The sequence below is a fragment of the Littorina saxatilis genome, linkage group LG12 (assembly GCF_037325665.1).
Source record: "Littorina saxatilis isolate snail1 linkage group LG12, US_GU_Lsax_2.0, whole genome shotgun sequence".
Taxonomy (NCBI): domain Eukaryota; kingdom Metazoa; phylum Mollusca; class Gastropoda; order Littorinimorpha; family Littorinidae; genus Littorina; species Littorina saxatilis.
The window spans coordinates 63195733-63208675 of NC_090256.1; the positions used below are offsets into that span (position 1 = coordinate 63195733).

Consider the following 12943-nt stretch of genomic DNA (forward strand, 5'->3'; position numbering starts at 1 on the left):
TGTCTCTCTGTCCTCTTTCCGTCCATCCATCCATCCATCCATCCAGCCAGCCATCCTTCTATCCATCTCGTGTCCCTCTGTCCTCCATCCATCTAATCAACCGTCTGACTGTCCAACCATTCATCCGTCATCCATATATTCATCACTCCATCTATCCCTTCACATGCCCTTTCACACGCAAATCTGCAAACAGTTATATGCATAATCGTTGCATCTCTGATACATAGCATCGCATTAACGTTTTCAAAAAAGACAAAACTTTATTACTGTTTTTTAAGCAATCGACCAAAAACAGCAAAAATAGCATACACTCAAAACAAGATCGTGCAATATCTCATATTCACTGTCCCCACTCACTGCGTATTTTAAACGCGTTCATGATGAAGGTTGCAAGTCTCAGTAATATTGGTCTGTTTGGTGTCGCTAGAAGTAGCGCCAGTTTAAAGCTTGATGGGCGGTTGTAATATTTTGCAGGTATGTAGTACTCGCGAATACCAGCATATTTTGGACAGAATAGCTCAGAGAGAGAGAGAGAGAGAGAGAGAGAGAGAGAGAGAGAGAGAGAGACACACACACACCGAGAGAGAGAGAGAGAGAGAGAGAGAGAGAGAGAGAGAGAGAGAGAGAGAGAGAGAGAGAGAGAGAGAGCACTCATTGAGATAGTTATGTAAATCTACTTCAGATTTCGCAATGTGTATAAACCAAGAGAGAGATGTGTATGACCCAACAATATCTAATATTGAAACGCAACAATTACATAACAAAATGTCGTTTATCATGTCTTTGCATTTTTAACATTGTTATTTTCTGAGTTATCAAGTGTTTTATTGTTGTTTCGAAGTAAACATAGGTAATTAAAGGTTATAATTCAATATCTGTATCTCTATGATGCTTCCTGGTTTAACCGCGCACACACACACACACACACACACGCGCGCGCACGCACGCACGCACGCACGCACGCACACACACACACACACACACACACGTACGCACGCAGACACACAAAGACACATACACAAACATACCGACAAAATGCCGGCGCGCACGCGCGCACGCACGCACGCACACACGCACACACACACACACACACACACACACACACACACACACGTACGCACGCAGACACACAAAGACACATACACAAACATACCGACAAAATGACAGACATACACACAGTGAGACAAACCGACACAGAAACACGCACACATGCACGCACGCACTTATGTACGCGAACAAAGACGTGGAGATGCTTATCGAGAAACACTTACGCAACCAAAACAAGTCGCGTAAGGCGAAATTACTACATTTAGTCAAGCTGTGGAACTCACAGAATGAAACTGAACGTAGTCCGCCGCTAGTGCAAAAGGCAGTGAAAGTGACGAGCCTGTTTGGCGCGGTACCGGTTGCGCTGTGCTTCATAGCACGCTTTACTGTACCTCTCTTCGTTTTAACTTTCTGAGCGTGTTTTTAATCCAAACATATCATATCTATATGTTTTTGGAATCAGGAACCGACAAGGAATAAGATGAAATAGTTTTTAAAACGATTTCGGAAATTTAATTTTGATCATAATTTTTATATTTTTAATTTTCAGAGCTTGTTTTAATCCAAATATAACATATTTATATGTTTTTGGAATCAGAAAATGATGAAGAATAAGATGAACGTAAATTTGGATCGTTTTATAAAAAAAATATTTTTTTACAATTTTCAGATTTTTAATGACCAAAGTCAATAATTAATTTTTAAGCCACCAAACTGAAATGCTATATCGAAGTCCGGCCTTTGTCGAAGATTGCTTGGCCAAAATTTCAATCAATTTGATTGAAAAATGAGGGTGTGACAGTGCCGCCTCAACTTTTACAAAAAGCCGGATATGACGTCATCAAAGACATTTATAAAAAAAAAATGAAAAAAACTTGTGGGGATATCATACTCAGAAACTCTCATGTAAAGTTACATGAAGATCGGTCCAGTAGTTTTTTTCTGAATCGCTCTACACACACACGCACAAACACCATACCCTCCTCTCTATTCCCCCGTCTATGTTAAAACATTTAGTGTAAACTTGACTAAATGTAAAAACACGCACACAAACACACAGACAGACAAACTTCATTCTTGGTAGAGAAATGCATTTCTTTCTGTATTGCTTTCTCTTTAAGTGCACCTACCTCGCAGAGAGAGTGAGAGAGAGACAGACAGACAGACAGAGACACAGAGAGAAAGAGAGAGGGACAAACAGATAGACAGACTGATAGACAGACAGAGGGAGAGACAAACAGACGAACACACAGACAGACATAGACAAACACACAGAGACACACAGACAGACTTCACTATTGTATGTGCAAGTAATTTTGTTAAACCACACGTTACGTTCACCACTGAACGTGTAACCATGTAAAACGTTACTATCTCTTTATATGTGTTTACTTGCATTGTAATCCTGGGGGGGGGGGGGGGGGGGGGGGTGGTATAAATGTATGTAACGCGCAATACATGCCTTTTAACTTACTAGAATTGGAATTTTCATCTAAAGACTAGCATAAGAGTGTGACACGTGGTTCATTCGTTATTACCTTACTGATTACAAAAAGAAAAAGAGAACGGCACTGACGCTACCGGAAATAGAATTTATCAGTGAAATTCTACCATCAATTTAGTAATCGATGCGATGTAAAATATCCTAAAACTGTGGTATGATCACGACATCGTTTAGCATTCAGGATCAAATGGTGCCAATGTGTCCACAATGCACTAATCACAGACAACAGTTATACGCTTTACGTACATGTAACTCTCCAACTGACATTTTCTGCCACTTGAAACAAATGACTTTCGAAGGAAAATTAACTCCAATATATAAATATTATGTATGATTTTTAATAATTACTTGCACTTTTTGAAAATAAAGCTTTTTCTACGATAAGGTGTTTATCCGCTAAATGTATAAGTCATCCGGTAGAAAAACCGGAAGTATCGTGTACTAAGCATATGTATATGTTTAAAAAGTTAATTGTGTTAATGTAGAACATCTTGCCTATGTATATGTTTAGGTTTTGAATACTTTAGGGGAAAAGCATAGCCAATATTCATTCATCTTCAACTAACACCCCTAATCTCAGGGCCCATTTTGTTAGTGGGGGTAGGGTTTCAATAAGTCAAAAATCACTTTCATTCAATATTTTCTGCCATTTCAAATACATACACGTAATTGCACAATTTCTTGAATTTTAAGATGCTTTAACTGACTATACCAAGAAAACCTGCACTTTTTGTAGAATTAGTTTTTTGTCCGTGATTTATGTTTAAAAATGTCAATTCTTACGACAAAAAATGCTAACGGTTGCCTCACCAGAGGACACGTACCTACGACGTGAATCGTGTCTGCCAATTAAAATGCATATATTTTGAAATAAGGGGAATCATAACATATTTCACTGTAAAGTGTCTCACTCTAATACCTTCTGGGTTCATGGTGTATTTGGTTAAGTGAATTGCAGATAAGGTTTTTTGAAAATGACAGCTATACATATATTTTATTAAAACTGAAACTGGTGGAGTGAAAAACAGACCTGTTTTGAAGAAGTCGTACTAAAATCATTTATGGGCTTGAACTTAACAGTTTGCGTGTGATCTTTTAAAGAAAACCCGTTTTCATCACTAACAATGACCTAATTTACATATACATATCGGTCGGTCATAGTCGCCTTTTTTTTTTAGAGAGGTAGTGTACAAAATGTCGTTTTGTACGTTTAAATTACATGTCCATTATTTTAGTCATATATCAATCAATAAGTAAATGCGCATACTTTTATTAAACGTTACTTTCACTTTAAGATCGCTTCTAACATTTAGTATAATTTCTGACAAATGCACGCTATGTAATAAATTGATAATATTATGGACGCCATGTGGTAAAACCGGAAGTTGAATTATTTTGCGATAGCAAAATCCTTTTACAATGATCACTTTCCTTTTATATTGAGCTGATCTTTAACGTTATGGGTAAAAATCTAACAGATTGAACCAAATTATCCCTTTTCAAGCCTGTGTATGTGTAAACTCTTTTTTGCTTCGACCCGGTTCGGTTTTCGGAGTTGATTCAGAATCATCCATTATGTATCTTATATGACTGTTGTTTTCCTCGGTAAATTAACAATTGTTGATGTAAAATAATTCTAGCTGTGAGAATAAACAATTTTCAAGATGTTTTTGATTGCGGTTTCAACCAGGCGTTCAGTTAGCTATACATATCGATTGAGAAAATGGCATTTCCTGTTTTGTCGTCCGCATGTTATACAGATGTTGTTAAAAATAAAACTGTGTATACGAATTAGGCAGTTTACTTGCTGTCTGATGGCAACAATCTTTAGCTTTCGTTTAAGGTATAATTTGCTTATATCCGTATGCAGTCAAGCGGTACATGACGTTTTTTTGTAACCTACCCCCTGCGTCAAGGCTGCATTTTTGCAGAATATGGGTCATGTTACAAAAACGCTTCTCATTCTTAGGTGGTTGGGTTTAGCCATTTGTCGTTTACCGAACTGTGGCTGCAAATAAAACGAACTTTCCAAAAAACATAATATCTAATGTGACCACCAAAAGTAACCCTCCCACTATAGCCAGCCAGGTGACTAGACCACATCGTGTAAACGACAGGTTAAAAACAAGTCGCGTAAGGCGAAATTACTACATTAATTTAGTCAAGCTGTGGAACACACAGAATGAAACTGAACGCACTGCATTTTTTCACAATGACCGTAGTCCGCCGCTAGTGCAAAAGGCAGTGAAAGTGACGAGCCTGTTTAGCGCGGTAGCGGTTTCGCTGTGCTGCATAGCACGCTTTTCTGTGCCTCTCTTCGTTTTAACTTTCTGAGCGTGTTTTTAATCCAAACATATCATATCTATATGTTTTTGGAATCAGGAACCAACAAGGAATACGATGGAAATGTTTTTAAATCGATTTCAGAAATTTTTTGATCATAATTTTTATGTTTTTAATTTTTAGAGCATGTTTTTAATCCGAATATAACATATTTATATGTTTTTGGAATCAGAACATGATGAAAATTAAAATAAAAGTAATTTTGTATCGTTTTATAAAAAAAATAATTTTAATTACAATTTTCAGATTGTTAATGACCAAAGTCATAAATTAATTTTTAAGCCTACATGCTGAAATGCAATACCGAAGTCCGGCCTTCGTCGAAGATTGCTTGGCCAAAATTTCAATCAATTTGATTGAAAAATGAAGGTGTGATAGTGCCGCCTCAACTTTTACAAAAAGCCGGATATGACGTCATAAAAGACATTTATCGAAAAAAAGAAAAAAAACGTCTGGGGATATCATACCCAGGAACTCTTATGTAAAATTTCATAAAGATCGGTCCAGTAGTTTAGTCTGAATCGCTCTACACACACACACGCACAGACACACAGACACACACACACACACACATACACCACGACCCTCGTCTCGATTCCCTCTCTATGTTAAAACATTTAGTCAAAACTTGACTAAATGTAAACAAGTCGCGTGAGGCTTTCTTTCTTTCTTTCTTTATTTGGTGTTTAACGTCGTTTTCAACCACGAAGGTTATATCGCGACGAGGAAAAGGGGGGAGATGGGATAGGGGAAAGGGGGTGGGGGAGATGGGATAGAGCCACTTGTTAAGTGTTTCTTGTTCACAAAAGCACTAATTAAAAAATTGCTCCAGGGGCTTGCAACGTAGTACAATATATGACCTTACTGGGAGAATGCAAGTTTCCAGTACAAAGGACTAAACATTTCTTACATACTGCTTGACTAAAATCTTTACAAACATTGACTATATTCTATACAAGAACCACTTAACAAGGGTAAAAGGAGAAACAGAATCCGTTAGTCGCCTCATACGACATGCGGGGTGCAGAGAAATAAGGATGTGGAAAAGAAGACTTTTGGTAAGTGAAATAAAGGTGATGGATCCAGTCAGGTAGAAATAAGACAACAAGAAAAGAATTGGAAAACTGCAGGGAATAGTAGGGAGAGTTTTCTTGGAAGGAAATATAGGTGAAAGGACTGGTAAGGCAGAAATAAGACAAAAGAAGAGAAGAAACAGAACCGTTAGTCGCCTCTTACGACATGCTGGGTAGCATCGGGTAAATTCTTTCTAGTCCCAACCAATATGGGACTCCCCCTAACCTGCGGGGGGTTCGCGTGAGGCGAAATTACTACATTTAGTCAAGCTGTGGAACTCACAGAATGAAACTGAACGTAGTCCGCCGCTAGTGCAAAAGGCAGTGAAAGTGACGAGCCTGTTTGGCGCGGTACCGGTTGCGCTGTGCTTCATAGCACGCTTTACTGTACCTCTCTTCGTTTTAACTTTCTGAGCGTGTTTTTAATCCAAACATATCATATCTATATGTTTTTGGAATCAGGAACCGACAAGGAATAAGATGAAATTGTTTTTAAAACGATTTCGGAAATTTAATTTTGATCATAATTTTTATATTTTTAATTTTCAGAGCTTGTTTTAAATCAAATATAACATATTTATATGTTTTTGGAATCAGGAAATGATGAAGAATAAGATGAACGTAAATTTGGATCGTTTTATAAATTATTTGTTTTTTTTACAATTTTCAGATTTGTAATGACCAAAGTCATTGATTAATTTTTTTAAGCCACTAAGCTGAAATGCAATACCGAAGTCCGGCCTTCGTCAAAGATTGCTTGGCCAAAATTTCAATCAATTTGATTGAAAACTAAGGGTGTGACAGTGCCGCCTCAACTTTTACAAAAAGCCGGATATGACGTCATCAAAGACATTTATCGAAAAAAAGAAAAAAATATCCGGGGATATCATTCCCAGGAACTCTCATATAAAATTTCATAAAGATCGGTCTAGTAGTTTAGTCTGAATCGCTCTACACACACACACGCACAGACACACACACGCACACACATACACCACGACCCTCGTCTCGATTCCCCCTCTACGTTAAAACATTTAGTCAAAACTTGACTCAATGTAACAAGTCGCGTAAGGCAAAATTACTACATTTAGTCAAGCTGTGGAACTCACAGAATGAAACTGAACGTAGTCCGCCGCTAGTGCAAAAGGCAGTGAAAGTGACGAGCCTGTTTGGCGCGGTAGCGATTGCGCTGTGCTTCATAGCACGCTTTACTGGACCTCTTCGTTTTAACTTTCTGAGCGTGTTTTTAATCCAAACATATCATATCTATATGTTTTTGGAATCAGGAACCGACAAGGAATAAGATGAAATAGTTTTTAAAACGATTCCGGAAATTTAATTTTGATCATAATTTTTATATTTTTAATTTTCAGAGCTTGTTTTTAATCCAAATATAACATATGTATATGTTTTTGGAATCAGAAAATGACGAAGAATAAGATGAAATTGTTTTTGGATCGTTTAATAAAAAAATAATTTTAATTACAAGTTTCCGATTTTTAATGACCAAACTCACTCATTAGTTTTTAAGCCACCAAGCTGAAATGCAATACCAAACCCCGGGCTTCGTCGAAGATTGCTTGGCCAAAATTTCAATCAATTTGATTGAAAAATGAGGGTGTGACAGTGCCGCCTCAACTTTTACAAAAAGCCGGATATGACGTCATCAAAGGTATTTATCGAAAAAATGAAAAACACATCCGGGGATATCATACCCAGGAACTCTCATGTCAAATTTCATAAAGATCGGCCCAGTAGTTTAGTCTGAATCGCTCTACACACACACACAGACAGACAGACAGGCACACACACACACACATACACCACGACCCTCGTCTCGATTCCCCCCTCTATGTTAAAACATTTAGTCAAAACTTGACTAAATGTAAAAAGAAAGAAAAAAGTAAAATATGAAAAATTAAATGAATTCATAAAAGCAAATGACTTCAATAACCGTCAAACAAAACATAAATATAACGACCGCATGACTGAGAAGCCTCGCAGAATCCGCAAAGCCTAACAAATTACAGAGAATCAATCCTGTTGGCTGGCCGAGAGTCGCTTTTTTTTCTCTCAGGGTCGCGCCTTCCTCCAGCTACAGCTGCCGTTCTAGTGTGGGGGTCTTAGCTTCCCCCCATTATGTGCACAAAGCGGCAAAGCACAAAGATTTCTCCCTCTGCTACACGGCACTTGCGGTGACACGCTACGTCACTAAGTGTGTAGTTTGCGACATGGAACACATTCGCGCTCTCTGACAGGTGTTTGTTCGAGTGTGGTCGAGATTTTCGCACATGTGAGTGTACGAAAGGTGCATAGTTTTTAAGCGTCTCTCAGTTTACGGTTATCTTCAATCTTGAATTTTACTGTCTCTCTAGTGACCATTGATGACGGCATAAAAATTATCATAGCAGCTTCCGGTGAGCTTCTACTGCCAGGCGGGAATCCCTTCCGCAGACAGGGCATCCCCAACCGGAAACATCCGATATGCGCTACAAGCATATTTTCTGTGACCATTGTACCATTTTCAACTACGACAACTTTAATCGCTTTGTTTTAAACTAAACGTAGAAGTCTGTTAGAAAAGTCAAATAGGCCACGGTTAAAGAGACCCCAATTCCCCACATCTCGATAAAACTCGTGGTGACATTTCTTATGACGTCACGAGTTTGAGCATCAACAAAGTTGAGCAAGGACACCCTCATCAGTTTCCGATCTTCTGGGCTATTTGTACGATTTTTGATCGACAAGGAACAATGTGAAAACGTTCGACGGATCATTCGGCCTTCGTCTGAGTGTGTCAACACCAGGCAAAACCGAGCGAAAAACATTTATTCGGGCGATGTCTAGCACCAGTGGTGGACGGCCATCTTGGACATTAGGCAGCAGTTCACAAGTGCGCCACTCCAACGAAGGTAAACTGCAGCGCGCCATGCGTACACTCTTCTACTACATGCAACTGCAGGGACTTGTTGAAAAATGAATTTTCTTTCAAATGGTTGGTAGATATGGGCTTGTGCTCATTAATTTGATGAGCATCGGTGCACCAAATTTGGGCAACATTTTGCAGGACTCGACCTGACGATCTCGTTTTTCGGCCAGTGCACGGCTTTGGGATTTTGGGATCAGGGGGTGGTGAAAAGCCAATTATTCTCTGCCATTGGCGCAGGCATGCTGCCGCGGAGAGACTGAGGTGAAGGATGGATGGGAGGTATGCCTGTGCGTTGTTATTTTTACCAGGTCTCTCATTCTCCAGCTGATTTGCAATTATATTTTAGCGATTGGAAAAGTCTGTGACGTCAGCGAAGAATGTTCGACAGATTGTTTATTTGAGGTGGGCCTTGTCAACAACAAGGACCGAAGCCGGTCAGGGACACTAGTACAACACAAAGCCAGTATTTATGGTGACCGTCACAATCCACAACCATGATTTGTCTTGACACAGTTAATTTTCCACATGGCATGAAACACAAGACCTGCCATGTTGCTTGGGAAAACTAAACTGCATCACATTCGGTCACAGATGGGACCTGTAGTTGTACCCTTATCAGCTATCAGGTTGAATACATTTATGGCATAGTTGATGTAAATTACTAGTGCTTACTACTTTAGTATGGAGCAGAATGTGTGAGGCAGGTCTGTTCATACAAAAGTAATGCCAGGAAACATGATACACATTGAAAGGATGCAGTGCATACATGTTCACTCATGAAACTGCCACATGTCTTGATTCAGTCATCATATACACTTTGAGGTAATGAGTAGATAGGTTATCATCATATAAGATTATTTTGACAGTAATGTGGCATGTTTTTGTTTTTATTGCCGATGTCTATTGCAGTATTGGTCATTTTGTGTCACCACAAGCGGTTTTTCTATGCTGGCAGTATACTATGAAATTGGAACTTGAGTCCAGTCGGAGCACATGAAACATTGAAAGTGTTCGCTTCACCAGTTTCACCAAGACAATTATGCCTGCAGATGAATCACTTGGATTGTAGGAAATCTTTAGAATAATAAAACTTATTAGCATTACAAACTTATATTGAATGAAAGATTAAATAACTATACAAAACTAGGTGTAGTATTACCAGTAATCAATCCAGTGGCAGTTATCAGACTTGCAGTACTGCAAGTGCAAGTTAGTCATGACTGATGTTAATTTGGATCTTCTTTTGCATTCTTCTTTTATTTGATGTTGGGTTGACATCTACTTTTTAATCATCCACTACTTTTTGTATGCATTGATTTGTGCTATTTTGCACAATTATGCAGAAGTCACTGATTTACTTGTGATTAATTAAAAATGCAAACGAAGACAGAAATACAAACTCATGACCACAGCAGCATTTCTTCAAACAAACTGACCGTACAAGGTTGTAGTTTAAGCAAAGTCTGTTTGTCGTTTGTTGTTAAGCGGAATCCGGATGACCGTAGTTCATACTGACTCTTTCAACAAGGTGCGTTACACTGTACATGAATAAATCCTCAGTCAGTGAGTTGCTCTTAAATGTGGAATTTACGTTTTTGTCTTCAGGGCACTGGTTTGTCTGCGTAAGGGTGTTTATTATTTATAATTATTAGAAGTATACTGGGCGGGGATGTAGCTCAGTCGGTAGCGCGCTGGATTTGTATCCAGTTGGCCGCTGTCAGCGTGAGTTCGTCCCCACGTTCGGCGGGAGATTTATTTCTCGGAGTCAACTTTGTGTGCAGACTCTCCTCGGTGTCCGAACACCCCCGTGTGTACACGCAAGCACAAGACCAAGTGCGCACGAAAAAATCCTATAATCCATGTCAGAGTTCGGTGGGTTATAGAAACACGAAAATACCCAGCATGCTTCCTCCGAAAGCGGCGTATGGCTGCCTAACTGGCGGGGTAAAAACGGTCATACACGTAAAAGCCGTGGGAGTTTCAGCCCATGAACGAACAAACAAACAAACAGTAGTATACTGTTTCTATTTAATTTGAGACTGATAGTGATAAGCAATCTATGGTATTCTTGTAATTGTACTGTTGTAGTGTTTTAAAGAATGTGTTTTGATATTTGGACACCATGAGAGCAAGCCTTCATGATTACATTTGGACAATTATGTACATGCACTGAAGTAGCACGCATTAGATGTTCTTCTGTCTGTGTGCACGAAAAGGTATACATGTCACAGAACAAGATTGAATTTTCCTAAGGTGTAGTAGCCTGCCTTGTAGTTGTAGCTTGATGCTGTTATTCAGACCGCACAGTCACGCCTCAAGGTCAGGACATGCTTGAGTTTAGCTGTGCTATGGAATAATTATTCACAAGTGCTCACTTTCAGTGATAGTTAAGATTGGTTGCACATATTCAGTCATACTGCTGAGCAGGTTGTGTTTGTGAAGTGCATCCATTGTGCATTGTGCTTACAAAGTTACACATGGGTTTTTTTTCCCTTGTTTATTTTTGTATACTGTTACTGACCTGGAAATGACAGCCCACTTCGTCAACATCACGGGCCAAAGAATCAAGACACAGCCATGTCGAACGCTGAAGAAGAAGAAGAAGTATACTGTTACTGGTGTCAGATATGAACACAAGGTCAAGTGTTCTTTTTTTATTGACCGTGAGTGTCATTATGAGCATTGCTGGATGTAAAAAAAAAACTGTTGTGGAACTAGCTTGCTTTAGTTTTTATTGATTCATTGTAAATGTAAAATGATGTTACAAACAACGGCTTTTGTGTGTGTATTGCAGGAATCGGTATGGATAACATTCATGTTGATCCCAGGAAACAGGAGTTGCTGGAAGCCCGTTTTCTCGGTGGAAGGGTAAGAATTTGTGTTTGTTTTTGTGTGGTGGGTGTGTACGCGTGCGTGTATATTAAAATGCTAGTTGCATGATATATATATATGTGCACATCCTAGATACTGGGTCACAACTATGGGACATGGACACCAGGAAAAAAAGTAGGACTGAATTGAGTGAAATACTCTTTTTTAAGTGCAAAAGACATGCCTGTATCTTTTTCTGTCAAAGAGAGGACCTTTCATATCGGGGTTTCTTTAGAAATGACAATTAGACACATGCAGTACGCTCTATGTCGTGGGTTACATGGTTTCCACTTTAGGCTTCAATATCCCACAGGAAAGAACTTTAGCTCAGTTATTGCATGTGGCATGTGGACAACATTGATAAATAAATATGCAAACATGAAAGTTTGAAATTACAAGTTTCCATAAGTTAACTAGATCGAAGTAGAAAGTGGAAACCGTAACCCACGCAATTTCCAGGTGCAAAAGTTTTTCTTGTAGGTCAAATGTAGCAACTAGCCTTTTGGGCACCCTTTTGGGTTTTAATACATGATAGAAAGATTTAAGTGAGCAAAAAGTTTTCGATCTGTGCTCACTGGGTTTATGTGTATAGAGATAATACTGTCGTGAGTTACATGGAAACCATAGTTTGTAATGTCTTTTATTTCCAAAGAAAAGAACTAAAACTTGATTATTGCAATTTGCATGTGGACAACATTGATAAATAAATATGCAAACATGAAAGTTTGAAATTACAAGTTTCCATAAGTTAACTAGATCGAAGTAGAAAGTGGAAACCGTAACCCACGCAATGTCCAGGCGCAAAAGTTTTTTTTGTAGGTCAAATGTAGCAACTAGCGTTTTGGGCACCCTTTTGGGTTTTAATACATGATAGAAAGATTTAAGTGAGCAAAAAGTTTTCGATCTGTGCTCACTGGGTTTATGTGTATAGAGATAATACTGTCGTGAGTTTCATGGAAACCATAGTTCGTAATGTCTTTTATTTCCAAAGAAAAGAACTAAAACTTGATTATTGCATGTGGACTACATAGATAAATAACTATGCATACATGAAAGTTTGAAATTTTCAAGTTTCCATAAGCGACAATCCTAAATGAGAGAATTAATCGATTGTCGATCGTGCGTTGCAGAAGAATCGAAAATTTCATAATGGCGCCGATCATGAGAACACATGTG

The 12943-nt window shown here is 38.7% G+C and overlaps 1 protein-coding gene across 4 annotated transcripts in view; it reads left to right on the forward strand.

Moving 5' to 3' along the window:
• The first annotated feature begins 8178 nt into the window (after window positions 1-8178).
• The window catches only part of LOC138982520 (serine/threonine-protein kinase tousled-like 2), a 59802-nt gene continuing 55037 nt past the window's right edge, over window positions 8179-12943 (forward strand). For 2 of the 4 annotated variants that reach the window (XM_070355822.1, XM_070355823.1), the window contains exons 1-2: window positions 8179-8260; window positions 11691-11764. In XM_070355822.1, coding sequence (XP_070211923.1) covers window positions 11699-11764 — 66 coding nt within the window. In that variant the 5' untranslated portion in view covers window positions 8179-8260; window positions 11691-11698. Of the gene's footprint in view, window positions 8261-8390; window positions 8880-11690; window positions 11765-12943 lie in introns of those variants that run through there. The other 2 variants (XM_070355820.1, XM_070355821.1) reach the window with 1 other exon arrangement.